This window comes from Mugil cephalus, chromosome 2, assembly GCF_022458985.1.
Source record: "Mugil cephalus isolate CIBA_MC_2020 chromosome 2, CIBA_Mcephalus_1.1, whole genome shotgun sequence".
NCBI classification, from domain to species: Eukaryota; Metazoa; Chordata; class Actinopteri; order Mugiliformes; family Mugilidae; genus Mugil; species Mugil cephalus.
Genome location: NC_061771.1, coordinates 4,090,657 through 4,105,102, shown reverse-complemented (window position 1 = coordinate 4,105,102; position 14,446 = coordinate 4,090,657). Strand labels below are relative to the sequence as shown.

Here is a 14,446-nt window from a genome sequence, read left to right as displayed (position 1 = left end):
CCTGCTTGTCACCATCCTATAAATAAAGAGAACTAATCAGTGAGGTAACTTCGACAATTGGATTTCTCCTAGTAACCCAAGCGTCCCCAGTTCTATACTTCGGTTGACTAGACTCTACCTCAGATCTAGGAGTAGAAGCCCTAGTTTCTGTGTCATCCTTACTGTTGTCGACATTGGTATCAGGTACATCAAAGTGTTGTTGGCCATCTTCACTATCACCATTATCCATGTTGGTTTAGTTAAGTTCTCAGATAAGGGCCAGGAATCGTCTCAAAAGCTAAAGAGCTTTACAGAAATGTGCAAAATAAATTCAACTGAATTATATCCATTACAAGGCAAAAGGAAATAATATACACTTTAATACTGTACGTGTGTTCAGAATTGAAAGAAACATTTTCAGTCACAAAAAGGTAAATCAACTCGTATTTCCTGCTCCCCGTACGGGCCACCATCTGTAACAATTCACCTTTTCGGGTTGAAGGTACTTACACTCAAGGGGGATCTTTTCAGGATAATTCGTGCCAAGTGAAATGAATAATATACAGAAAGAAGACCCACACTATTCCCATAAACACATAGAAAAAACACACAAAAATCCGTCATGGATATATGGGGTCCCTCATTTAATTAACAGAAATAAGGTCTTGTTTTATATTTCGTATATTCAGGAGAAATCACCATCTAACAAAAAAATTTTAATTCGGACCCTTTGAACCCCTACAAAATGTCTTTTAAATTATATTAAGTTAGTCCGACTCCGCGGCCCCCGATCCTGCATAATCCAACCGTCCACAGTCCACGTAGCCCGCTTGCCAATGTCTTTTCTTAAGGTTACTTAAAATTATTGGTTTTGGCTAACTAGACAAGCTACATCTTTTAAGTCCTGCTATAGGTCCACCCTTAGTCCTTTGTTTGCTTTTGCGGTCTCCCGCTTCTCCCCTCTTCCGCCACAGCACATCCTCCATATATAACCTTTCCGGTTATCACACAGATCAATTAATGTACAATTACATTTACAATCAGACAGACCACCCATATCATACCTCGTCATATACAGTGAAAATGTAATTCTTCATATGATAGAGAAAACACGGCGTTTTACTACAACTTCCATTTTATTGCTTTACAGGCTACACTCGATTCATTTTTTATTTACTTTTGGTGACACCGTCACAGTACACAAAGGTATGCTAAATGTCAGTACACTTAGCACATTTATTTTTCAGCAGATTGTGTGCAAAACCACAGCAAAAACACACAACAGGGTGTTTCTATAGTATCTACATGGATCAGTGGGGATTAGTTCAAAAAGAAAAAAACGCCGTACACTCAGAAGTTCAAAAGTAGTAGACACTACAGAGTTCAAAATGGCACACAGCTCTACTGACACCACACCAACAGGTCCAATAGAAACTAGAGATTATGAGTTCACTGCATGTTCTGGCTGTAGAGCTCCAGGGATAACCTCCATTAACTAACAGGAGAGTAATAACAAGACAGACATGAGGTTAACTGGTGATAACAAATAGGCCATTGATGTGTGTGTGAGTGTGAGGGTGAACAGTCTTGTCTGACTCATATTCAGTGTTGGGCATGTTACTTTTAAAAAGTAATTAGCTAAAGTTATATATAGGTTTCACAAGCCAGTTGCATATAGAATTGTATAGACACGGACTTACACAGAACTTTTAACATTTATTGCACCTCACCCAACCTCACCCACCTCACCAACATATACCGCTTTCACATTGGCAAAAGTCCCGTGTCGGACCTCCACCTGTGAGAGCTGCTTTCCCACTCTTCCAAAAGGCTGCTGATATTAAAATAAATCACTGTGTCCTGCGCAGAGCCCGATATCTGCCAGTATCACTATTATTATCAGTAGGCAGGAGGAGCTGTTAACTCTACATGTTGCAGTCTTACATGAGACCCTAAAGATGTTTTAACCTGAAGTTGAAGTTACCATCAACTGTGGTTGTGAAAAGTGTCACACTCTTCACTTGTGAGTTCAAATGGTGTTTATAACAACAGAACCTAAGAGAGTTTTAGTCGCAGAATATTGATAGCCCTTTTGACGTACACTGCATTGATGTAAAAAGTGCTTGTATCATGGTGACACTGAGACACAGTGACACATATCCTGTTCAGATATCTCTGGTGGTTTCAGAACAACATTCGCATACATTATCAAAGTTAATTTCTCGACTCTCTGAGTGACTTTGAGTCCATGGAAATACCATATAACTAACTTAAACCTTATACCTTATTTTAAAATGTTGACGTTGTTGCCATCACGGGACAAAAGTGTCCTCTTCAAAAACACCCTAAAAAATAGCATATCCCTCCTATTATCCTGAAATATTACTAACACGTTTTACTCTCAAGAAAATTATTTACATAAACTTGTTGACTAAGTTTTTGTGTCAAGCACTTTGTTTATTTGTTGACTTCATAAATAACCACTTGCTACCAGTGAGTTGACCTTCCCTCTACTGTTATTTTTTGAATGATGAACATTGATTGGGGTCAATCGACCCCAATGATAATAGGATGGATATATTAATATTTTTTTCTACTTAATCAATAATCTAAATGAAAAGTGGATTTTTATTGGGGGGATTATTAGAGTCTTGGACATGTCAGTGATTAGTAGCAACATTGATTTAGACTGGTTTTTATTTTTTTGTAGTGCCCGATTCAAAAAAATAATTCCCATTAAAATCTGTTGAAAATCCATTGAAACTGCTGTTGCAAGCTGCACTTTGTCTTTTTTCACACTCAGACTCATTCACTCTGACTTTCAAGCAACAGGATAAAAGATAAAGTTGTAAAACCCTAAATTACCCACATACATGCATGCAAACACACTCACACAGGCACCCAGGTCAATGCAAAGATCACTATGAACCCACTCGTCCTCATGGCCTAACACCATTTTTGTTGTCAAAACAAATTTGGGAGCTGCAGATCACAGTAGGGCCACAGCAACATTTTATTTTAAGTAAACAACATTTCAAAGTGTGTGCACAAACAGACACATGCATGCACAGGTCAATACAAAGACCACTATGAACAATGTGACATCATCTCGGCATCATAACAAACTTGGGAGCTTCAAACTACAGCAGGGCAGAAAGTGAGGACGGCCTGAAAACATCCACTCCAAGGTCTTCTACTACTACCAAGACCCACACAGACATCTCCTACATCCCAAAGTGTGGAAAGGACATGCTGCTGTCAAGTACTGGACACTGGGAGCTGGGCCATTACTGGAGAACCTCACCAGAAGATCATAATAATCCTGCAAAGGTGGTGTGGACAACCTGGATAAGGTACGCACGATTGCGTATCGATTATACACACACTTTATTATCACTGGAGTTATGCTCTTGTCTTAGATACAGTGCATTTATTAGAAACCTTTGGCAATTTATTTAAATAAAATTATATGCTTTGGTGTGATGAGGAATAAGTGTTTTGCACAAACATGCATGCATGTGTTCAGTTCACTCCCATGCTGATGGATGTGTAAACTTTGTAAATCTACTTTCCACACATGCAGCAGGTATTGGTAGCCGTCCTCCTTTGACCAGTGTAATGCATGCACAGTCAACCTTTGTTGGATTTGAAGGTTCCTGGGTACCCACTGATACAGGCTCGGTCTACCCTTGCTGGGGCCCTTAGACTTCTTCATGTTGTAGTTGTTTGTTGCAGATTTTGATGCCTTGATGACAGAGGCATGGGCTCCCACTTAAAACTCTGTGGCTCGCCATCTTCACTGTCATGATGGATCATAGAGTTCCCTAGACACTACAAAACAAATCCTCCAGAGAAATTTGCACAATTTGTACAATTTGCTCTGTTTCCATGTTGGATATACAGTAATCTACAGCAAAAAAAAATGTTGAAAGCAAAGACAACTAGGATGTTGTACAACAAAATTAGTGGCCAACAGCAGGTCTTTCAGTGACAGCTGTTTTTTCAAACTAAGGGCCCCAGCCCTTAAACCACAGGGGCGTTGCTGTAAGGATCACCTTGACCCGGGCAGAGAGGCCCCCCACACTAAGGTGCGGAATGCTTAACCACCCAGGCTGAAGGGACCCAAGGGAGGGCGCCCCCCATGGGCAGACAGGAACAACCCTGAGCCTGGCAGGCCTCAATGAGGAAACACTGGAGGACTAAAAGACTAAAACAATAACATGTGGTAAGACATTGAAATAAATAGATAATAAATAAATAGATAAAGTTTGCACCTAGACTATTCTGCCTCATTGCACCTAAACATATAATTTTATTCTACACAGGTCATTAGAAAAAACATAAACAGTGGGTGGGTAAATTAACTCTTATTTCAGCACCAGCACTATGGGAAGACCATTTGGGGAGACAGTGTTCTGTTGCAAAAGACTCCAAAGAGTCCAAAGAGCCTTGGTGCCAAGTAGAGCAACAGACCTTCAGGGGTCTAGTGGAGTCCTTGCCTGGAGGGGTCAGAACTGTTTTGGTGCCAAGCATGGAAGCTAAACAATATTAAGCAGGTAATAACAAATTATTTCTGATTGATGTATGTATGTGAAAACACAAAATTCTGCAACATATGAAATTATGTAACCCCAGGGATTTTCAACACTGCTGATGTAGCCCCTGCGACAACTATATTTTGGTTTAAGGTTTTGATCAAAGAATTCATGAAAGAGCTGAGAGAGAAGGATCGATAAATGTCCAACCTGCCGAGCTGGTGTTTCTCTGAAACAGAGAAATACAATATAACTGTTTCTCTTTTCTCTGAAACAAAGAACCAGTGAACACAGTAGATGATGGACAATAGATCATCTAGAAAGATAAGCTTCATACATTCAGTGTTTATTTTCTCATAGGAAGAAAACATGCTTTCATCACATAATTGACTTTCATAGCCTCAGGGTGATGATGCATTTGAGGAAATAAAGTGACCATGGCCAAACCAGTGTTGCATCAGCAAGAACCAAAATGTGGAACACTTTTTTATTTTTTTTTATTTAACATTAGTGCTTCCCCAAACAGAAAACCATGCACCCTGCTTATTAATAGGGTAAAAACTCAAGTCCAGTTTAACTGTACAGGCAGTACCTTCACACTCAAAATTGTTTTATAAGTCATTAAGCGAACAGGAACAACAGGGCCCTCTTGAAAACAAAAAAAAAAAATACATTTGTCAAGAGCCAAACTGTTTTGGGTTTTTATTTTTGTTCAGTCCAACCACGGAGAAAACTCGTTCTGCATCAGCATTTGAATGAGAAAGTACGAAGACCAACTTGGTCATACGAGACAGCCTGCCAGATCTGCTCATACCGGTCTCCTTTGAAAAATGTACATAAGAAGCCTAATTACTTTCAAGTATTTTTGTTTAGTATTAAGTTGATTATGTCAATGGGCATTCCCATGAGTACAGAATAATTCTTACCTTATTCTTCATTGATGCTAATCACCAACTTTTCTCCTACAAGAGACACAAATCAACAACTTCAGAGGTCATTAACGATGCTGTATGCACCAACATGTCAGTGTGAGACGGGAATAAGACTGTGTTGAGTCACTTTAGTTACCATCAAAAACCACAATGGCACCCATTTAAGTATGTTCACATATCTCTGGTGGTTAAAAAAAAAAAAAAAAAAACATTTGTCACATGAAACCTGTGCAATTCCTTTGGATGCTAAACAAACAGTGTTATTTTTAAGTATCTACATACTGAACAAGGAATGCTCACAATTAATGGATTTTATTGATGTGCTGATATAGAGTACAGATAAAATACTGTATATATTGAAAATGTAAGGTAATATCAAGATAAGCTCCTCTAGTGGTGGAATGTGCAGTGTTGCAGCAGCATATAGTTTAAGGACAATGCACACAAGAGATAAGAATACGAACATATAGAAAATAAACATTACAAAATCGTACGTTTGCAAATTGCACATGACAATAAAGATATGTCGGCATATAAATATTCTTGTTGATTAAACATACATTTTACCTTTATAAATCAAGCAAAAATTATGCTGCTGTATTTTTTTTTTTGATTGTTTGTTTTTTGTTTTTTTTATGCCTTTATTTAATTAATAAAAGAGACTACTGAATAATTTATCTGAAATCTTTATTAATCTTAACAATAAACAGACAAGATAGCCATCTTAAAATAAATAAACAAATAAAAAAAAAATTACAGAGCAATAGAAGTACCTGCCAGAACAACACAATCAACTTCTGCATGTAAATGTATCATGTTCAATTGGTTACAGAATGAATTCCATTAATGGAAATCCAGTATTAATAGGCCTATTATAACTCATTCAACAGTATTCAGACTGAAAGAACAGCATTTGTACACATGAATCTTGAGGATTGAAAATCCAATAAAAAGTTGACTATGCCACATATGTAACAGTTGAAGAAAGTGACGTAGACTACTCCATGGAGGACATAAAAAACACACAGGCCAGGCCATCGTTAGCCTAATAGCATAACTGCCTACGTCACCTTTTTGACCTACTGTTACAAAATAAATAAAAATACTGATGTGTTTCCTGAAAAATGTTTTTACTTCATATTGTTTTCCGGAGACATTCAATTGTGACTTTGACAATTATGCTATTAGACTAATTGAAACACAACATATCAGGGCTGCCAAGTTTCATACAATGACAAGAGTGAAACTCTAGAGCTATGATGTTGATGATGTTATGATGTTGAGCTATTAATGTGGATTTATACCTTAAGACTGATGTCCTCACCACCATGCCAGCTGCTCTCCCTGCACTGTGGCCTCCTAATGCTAGTCTTAATTAACCAGAAATTAGAAATGAAAATTGTAACAAAAATTTTGACAAAATACATTTATTTGTCAATATTTCATTTTAACCAACTCTCCATTATTTAGGTGGGGACATGTCTCATGTTGTAGTTGTTTGTTGCAGATTTTGATGCCTTGATGACAGAGGCAGGGGGTCCAACTTAAAACACTGTGGCTCGCCATCTTCACTGTCATGAGAAATGTTGTGAGAAATGTCAAGTGTGGTGCGAGAATGGATCAAATTGCATAACTGTCACACTCAGATGCTTGATGCTCGGAAGCTCTGACATATGCATCTCTTGGTACCTTGCAAATGAATACATATTAAAGGAAAAGCACATTAACTTTACATGACTGTTGACTAGGGCTGCACGATAAATCGTTAAAGAAATCGCGATCACAATTCACACATACAGGTGATTTCGTTTCGAAACACAACGATTCTTAAGCATTTTATTTCAAGAGCAACATCACAAACCAATGCAGAAAGCACAAAGAGGAAGACACGAATGACTGCAGACTGAACCTTAATATCATCATTGTCTGTTCCTGTCCTTTTCTGGTTGCTGTGTTCCTTTGATTTCGATGTGATTGTAATGATTTTTATACCTAAATTGCAGCAAGTTGCAGTGGCCTTGACATTGGTCTTTCTTTGGGCACGCATGCAGGTTACAAAACTGATAAGTTTAGCAACAGCAGATATGCCGTAAAAAAAGACAGTCTTCGCTAACATAATTTAACTTGATGAAAGTAAAAACACATAGCTTACCTGGTTGAGCACTGCATGTTCCACAAAATGTCCGACTGATGTGCACTTCCAGCAGAAAGTCATTAAAACCGGTTCTAAAACTGGTTCAGACAACGTATAGGCATGGACATATGAGCAGCCGTGGAGTTGGCCCAACTTGTATTATTATTAGAATATAATCCATATCTACAAGCAGAGCCAAAATATTGCAGCATAATGGGTCAAAGTCAGTGTTTGGTTTGGGTTGATGCATGGGAAGTGGACTACTTTTGTTGTTTGCTGTTTACTTACATTTTAGTTAATATGCTGTATGTAGTGGTGAATTAACATAGAAACTGAATACTAAATTTAGAGATTAAGTTTGTAGAAAAGGTTTAATAATATCAGCGTTAACTGACTGGTCATTATAAAAATGATTTAGTTTTATGTACCTTTTTCACCTTTTGGATATAATATACAGTGCAATTTATATCCAAAGGGTCAAAGTTCAACTTCACTATTTTTCACACTTGATGTAGATGGGGATTTAAATGAATAATAACAGAATATATTTAATCACAGATGCAATATTAATAAGTGTTTCCCTCCAGTGTGTGAAACATTTCTTGCCAGCAGCTTTAACAGTAAGGCAGGGCCAAGGTTCAAACCAACCTATATTAACACTAACAGGACATTAACAAACAAAATAAAAAATCTAGATGGAGGCTTCTCTTACATCTTTTTTACAAACTAAATAATTTTTATAATGACCAGTCAGTGAACTCTGATATTATTGAACCTTTTCTAAAAACTTAATCTCTAAATTTAGTAATGGTGTCTCTGCAGTAGGGGCTGTTGGGTTTGTCCCTTGCACAATGCTGTTGTGCAGGGGAAGATTATAAACTTTTACATGTTTTCCTGTGTCAAAAATGTTGTTGCACATAAGTTATTGAATAATCAACTTTCTCCCCTATTTTTCATTTGATGAATACAAATCCCGTGTTGATACTTTTTGTGGCATATTTGTGTCGTTGTGTCTGGTGCGTCTCTGTTTCCTCTTTGTGGGGCACCGCTAGGGTTGGATGGTGTGACCAACAATCTATATCACAGTATTTCAACATTCTGATGGTATCATGGCATAACACAGTATTTTTTTTTTCATGCATAATCACATGTTCACAACATTTTCTACTGGTTGAGAGAGGAACTAAAGCAGTATATTCACTAAGGATGGACTATTTTACTGTGATGATGAGTAAATATTGTAGAATAATCCCACACTAGTAGTAAAACAGGTTTGCATGGGACCGTGTTAGCACTGCCTGCTGATGTTACAGCTCGGAGATAAAAAAAAAAAAGAATTAAATGTTTTCAAGGTGGAAGGAAGAAACAGGGACGATTACGATTTGATTTATATTGACATATTTATTCATATTTGAACTGCTATCTGTAATGTCAATAGCAGCGCAACCAGATAATTGTAGTCCATGGGCAACATTTTTTTCTCATTCATAAAACGCTAAACTTGGGGGTAATTTCAGGGACAGCTGCAGACGGGGGACAAAACAGGGGCTGTCCCCAGAAATTGGGGATGTCTGCTCACCTTAAAAAACAAGAACCAACACGACACCTTTTTTTGGCACAAGTCATCTTGTTCTGCCACTTCATTTCTGGGACCTTTCCATCTTCACCATACTTCGCAGTTGCATCATACATGTTTAGAAGTGCTACACTGAAAATGGTCCAGTCTAAAACAGTTTGGTGACTTTGTATATTGATTGATGTGTACTGGGTGTGCGCCATTCATGCCATGAGTTGTGCAGTGTGTTTTTTTATTGTTGTCACGTTATTGTTTTTCGATGTTGAGTATCTGATATAGCGAAATCATAAGCAGGTCCGGGTTCGAATCTGATTCCACCTTCCCGGGTGGAGTTTACATGTTACATGGATTTTCTCTGAGTGGCCAAAGGACAACCGTAAACCAAACCCAGTATTACCTTAGAACAGTAAAGGATGTGGACTGCAAATGTGCACTTTATACTCCTGCAACCAGACTACCCACAGCCTATGCCGCAGGGGATCATGCCTTCTAAAGCATTTAGACCTGTATGCTAATGTGTCTATAGGTATGCCAATAAAACACTAGCCTGAGACTGACCACTCCTTACTTCATAGAAATGGTGAGTGGAGTGCTTTATGTTTGGAGTAGAAGTTAATAAATGTGGATCAACGGCTCCTTTCAGTGGAATCACTGTAGTACAGAACATAGAGACGAAATTTGAGTAGATGTTGTGTAGGAAGCTGAACAAAGGAGAACTTTCTGATCAAGGAAATGCATTTTAGACTAATCATAGACGTTACGGTCAGTGTTGCCATGAGACATAATTACACATCTAGGGAGGTGCACGTTAGAGTTGGATACAGTGTTGGGTCTGGAGCTGCACCGTAAAAGTGACATCTAACTACAAATTGTAGCTATAAGTAAAGCTTAAGTGTACGTGTCTGCAGTGGTCTTTTTGAATTTATTCCTTTACATAAATGACGTTTTGTAAATATTACAGTGTCCAGAAGTTTTAATTAAATCTCTATAAACATTTAGATGCAGAACATAATAGACACAAAGAGAAGCACCTGTACATGGAAATGCAAACCTAAAATCAAATGATGTGTTGTTGGGCTATACACATGGAAGTAAGGTTAGGGTTATGGGTTAAGGGCTGCATAATATGCTTACCTAATGTTCTAGGATAAGGTCTTTGTGCTCAATTAGGGAAGTGTAAAGAGAATATTGGCAATACGAGGCAGTGCATTCAGTACAGCACTAGGTACAGACACAGTTGTTAGATAGCGCCATCTGCTGTGTTCTGTATGCATATCTGCAACATTGCCACTTTAATCTGCTTATTTTTTCCATCCATCTTTTGGATTTGTACCTTTCATCTATATCATCTATATTTGTCCTTAGTGGTTAAAGTCCTTTAGTGCAGCTTGGTTTGAAGGAGTGGATTTAGTGATGCAGAAAAAGTTTTCAGAATTAAATATGTGAATTATTAAGTGATATTAAGTGAATATCGCAGCTGTCATCGGGTGAGAGGTGGGGTAAACCCTGAATAGGTCTCCAGTCTGTCTCAGGGCTGACACAGAGAGACAGACCACCATTCACACTCGCACCTAAAGCCAATTTAGAATCACCAATTAACCCACACGGGCCTAGAGAACCACCACACCACTGTAAATTTGTGGGGTCAGGCTTAAGATTTTGGCCATAAGATCTTATTGAAATCCTATGTCTAAACTCCACATTGTTGCCACAGCCAGGGTTTAGTCCCAGAGCACTGGCTACTTTGCAGTGGTGGATACCTGGATGTATAAACCACTGTAATACAGAACGTTTCATTTACACAGAAATATAAACATAGTTTCAGAACTGCAGCTACAGTGCTGCAAATTATGTATTTTATTTTCAATCACATTCAAGGTCACAGGTAAATCAGTATTAAGCCAGAGTGGGATAAATCAAAGAGCCAGCGAAGGTGTTCAGACCCTCAGCATTGTCACAAAGCTGCCTGCCATTCAGCAGCTCTACATAAACCTGGCCTCCCTGCTGCAGAGACAGCAGTATAGTCTGGGAGTTGCTGTCTTCTGAATCCTCCCTGTTGTCCTCCCAAGTTGAGGTAACTGGTTCTCCATTTCTTATGAGTTGTACTTTGTAGTACATCCGCTCCCCTGCTCCGCCCACCTTGGAGTAGACGGAGAAGGAGAAGGAGTAAAGTCCGGAAAGAGGCGCTGTGAATAAACCTGGAAGAGCAGCAATTTTAACTTTAGATCATTGTCACTGAGCAACTCTATGCTTTCATATGCCAACCAAACTCATCCAATAGTATTGTACAGTGTTCATTGCCTAACAAGATGTCTGTTAAATGCTGGTCAGCCAAATACTAGAGGAGATGATTTTGTTACTTCCCTGTGGTTAAAATTGCTAAACATTCAGAGAAACATTGGTCCATTGCACAAATCATAGTTGGACAACAGTTTTATATGCTTCAATCATTTCTTGTGACTTACCCAGGGCAGGATTATATGCACTTCCGTGGTTGAGGGTGATGACATCGTAAGGAATTGGCCGATTCCTGGTGAAAGGTCCGAGGCAGTTTGTTCTGGGGCTCATGGAGGCGGTGAATGCAACCCTTATCCCTCCTGACAAACAGGCAAGCCAGCAGAAGAAAAAAAAAAGTCACCTTTCATGTCAGTATTTCGGGCTTCAGCCTTGACAGTGCGACCTTGCATCCCAGACAGTTTTCTTGGCAATAGTAATTTCTTTAACCTCATGTGATTGGACGCTAACTGGTCATAACTAATGATATTTCAGCCTGATCGCAATCAAACGTTTTGTGCAACATGGACAAATTCATCTGTAAAATGTTCATCTTATTTCATTAATATCCAGTTTTGCTTTAGTATGAGCAGTCCCTGAAGTAAATAATAGATTAAAAACAATGTTGGTAGTTTAACCATCACCAATTGGTTGGGGGGTTTCTGTCAGTGTCTAGAGTACCTATGAGTTCCAGGATGCTGTCACCCAGCTGGGACGCTCTGTTGGACAGGTCCTTCATTCTCATAAAGATCTGATCCTCCACTTCTTGGAGCTCATAGGCTGCACAGCAACAACCTCGCTGCCGAGTGAATGCACATTCGCAGTCCCACTTTCTGCATGGCAGCTCCCCCTCCCAGGCAACTACAGATGCAGAAAGAGACACAGACAGAAGTGTCAACACCTTGAGTTGGATTAGAACTGACATTTAGAGACTAAACCTCCACACCGATGACCCCCTATTTTTCTCCATATTAACATCAATCACAACAGTGTTTAAAATAAAAATAACTGCTTGGTTTACCTCCTGCTGCCCGCAGGCTGCTGATGATATCTTCAGCTCTCACACTGTTCCAGAGCAGTGCCAAGGCAAACAGACTACACGCTATAGTTCTCATTTCACAACACAGAAATGTCTGCAGGTAGAATTGTAAAAATTAACATCACATTTATTTAATGTTGCCAAACAAAATTGACATGGGAAAACATTAGAATGATTAATTACAATACTTCACGATTGTTTCAAAAATACCTGTCAGCATTAACAGAACATTGATTAAGCAGAACACAGTTTGTTGTAGCTTTACACATTATTTGAACAGATTTTAATTTAGATTATACTGGGAATTTAAAGATTAAATGGCAGCTACACTTTGTAGATAGAGTAATCTTAGTGCTTTCAGTAAAGCGAATGTCTTGACTCACTTCAGTTGTGTGAGAATCTCCTCTTCAGATTGTATCCGGGTGAAATCTGGTTTAAACCACCTGTAGTTCTTTAAATACTCTTGCAGTAATGTCAGAGATGTTCCTTTTTGTTTCCTAGATGGGTGGAGCAACGTCTGTGTCCAGTCACCTGGCAGAAAGGTCCCAAACAATTATTTGATTACCCTGCAATATGCAGTGTCACTCCTGTGCTCTCCCGGCTGTCTGACCTGCATAGGTTAGTTTCAGCAGGGCCATTGTGATGAGTCCCCCAGGGTATAGGCTCCTAAAGATCTCCTAAAGATGTTATCTAATAGAGCCTGTGTGTATTTGTTGGTGGGTCAGCGGTGTCAGGTTTGCTGATAAGATCCCTCAGTTTGTTGTTTATAATAAGCCCGCTGCTACCCATCAACAACTGCCCCGCTATTGGATACGGATGACGCTGAATGAAAAGACGCCCCAGTTCAGTTCATGCTGCTGTTTCCAGTAGTGTGACAATAGTCCCTGTTTCTGTCAATCAAGACCAGACTACGAGGAGGCAGTATGACATGGAAAGTGTTGAGCTGAACATTAGCACCCATTATACACATGTTTAAAAAGCTAATAACTTTTATTTCATACATCTTATCAAGACATTACAACTCTGCCATGTGCATCACTGTAACTAACAATGTGTAGTTTAATAGTTTATTAGATTCTTAAGCCTCTTTGTTCACAAACCCCATTCATTCTGACACATAGCTAAGCAAAAATGGGAGCACTATTCATCTTGTAGCCAGAAACACATCTCTAGATGAATAAATTATGACAAGACAAGTTTGTTAAATGATAATAAGGCAATTTACACCTAGTGCAGAAAGACACAATGCTTTCAGCTTCTTATTTTAGAGTTAAACTTTATTAGTAAAGAGTATTGCTTCATTGTCAATTAAGATCCCTGTGATTACACTGAACGGTGAGTTGAGTGAGACAGTTCAGACAATATGCTTTGTATTGTGGAATTCAATACCATTATCCACATAAATACCCAAGTGATGCTTATCGGTTCAGGTGCACAGAGTCTTGCATAGAAGAGGAGAGTTAAGGAGAGAGATCTTTAACCATGTACGCTATACGAGATGTTTCTTATGAATCCTCCATAAATGGTCAGAGTATCACAATACTAGGAGGGTCCTGGGAGATGAATGAGTGTACGTTTAGTTAGTTTATTGTTCTACAAAGACTCTTTATGGTATGAAATTGGATCCTGGTTATTTTTGTGGACCAGCCAGGTTAGATGAAGGCGGGTGAGAGAAGATATAAGTTGTGTTGCTTTGAAGAGTTATTTATTGACAGAAGAAGACATGGCAAAAGAGATATTTAGTTTTTATCTTTTGTTCTGTTTTAGTTTTTCTTCTTGCTTTCGTTTTTTATGTAGGATCAAATGTATACTCATGCAAAAAATGTGTATTATGTAAGCCACGTCAGAAAAAGAAAGACAGATCAGTATCACGTTCTGCACCCTGATATTACTTATAAAATATACTGTTTATCTGGTTATAATGTAAAACATTTCACATGTAATAAGAAAAATACACAATATTGATTTTTTTTGTTT

At 38.5% G+C, this 14,446-nt stretch overlaps 1 protein-coding gene across 1 annotated transcript; it reads right to left on the bottom strand.

The window, feature by feature from the left end:
* Positions 1 to 10,975: 10,975 nt before the first annotated feature.
* On the bottom strand, positions 10,976 to 13,314 carry LOC125004618 (complement C1q-like protein 2). The gene is made up of 5 exons (XM_047579347.1): positions 12,853 to 13,314; positions 12,452 to 12,563; positions 12,112 to 12,291; positions 11,622 to 11,753; positions 10,976 to 11,354 (listed from the first exon to the last, which is right to left on the bottom strand). Exons 2-5 carry the CDS (start codon positions 12,543 to 12,545, stop codon positions 11,053 to 11,055), a joined length of 708 nt encoding a protein of 235 aa, XP_047435303.1. The 5' UTR covers positions 12,546 to 12,563; positions 12,853 to 13,314; the 3' UTR covers positions 10,976 to 11,052.
* Positions 13,315 to 14,446: the final 1,132 nt, after the last annotated feature.

Bases quoted from the DNA above. Each gene is read 5' to 3' on its own strand.
- LOC125004618 (XM_047579347.1), bottom strand. From the start codon at position 12,545: ATGAGAACTATAGCGTGTAGTCTGTTTGCCTTGGCACTGCTCTGGAAC. The intron at 12,292-12,451 runs GTAAACCAAGCA...CTGCATCTGTAG, and splicing joins CAGCCTGCGGGCAGCAGGAG to TTGCCTGGGAGGGGGAGCTG. The intron at 11,754-12,111 runs GTACTCTAGACA...CCTGTTTGTCAG, and splicing joins CAGCATCCTGGAACTCATAG to GAGGGATAAGGGTTGCATTC.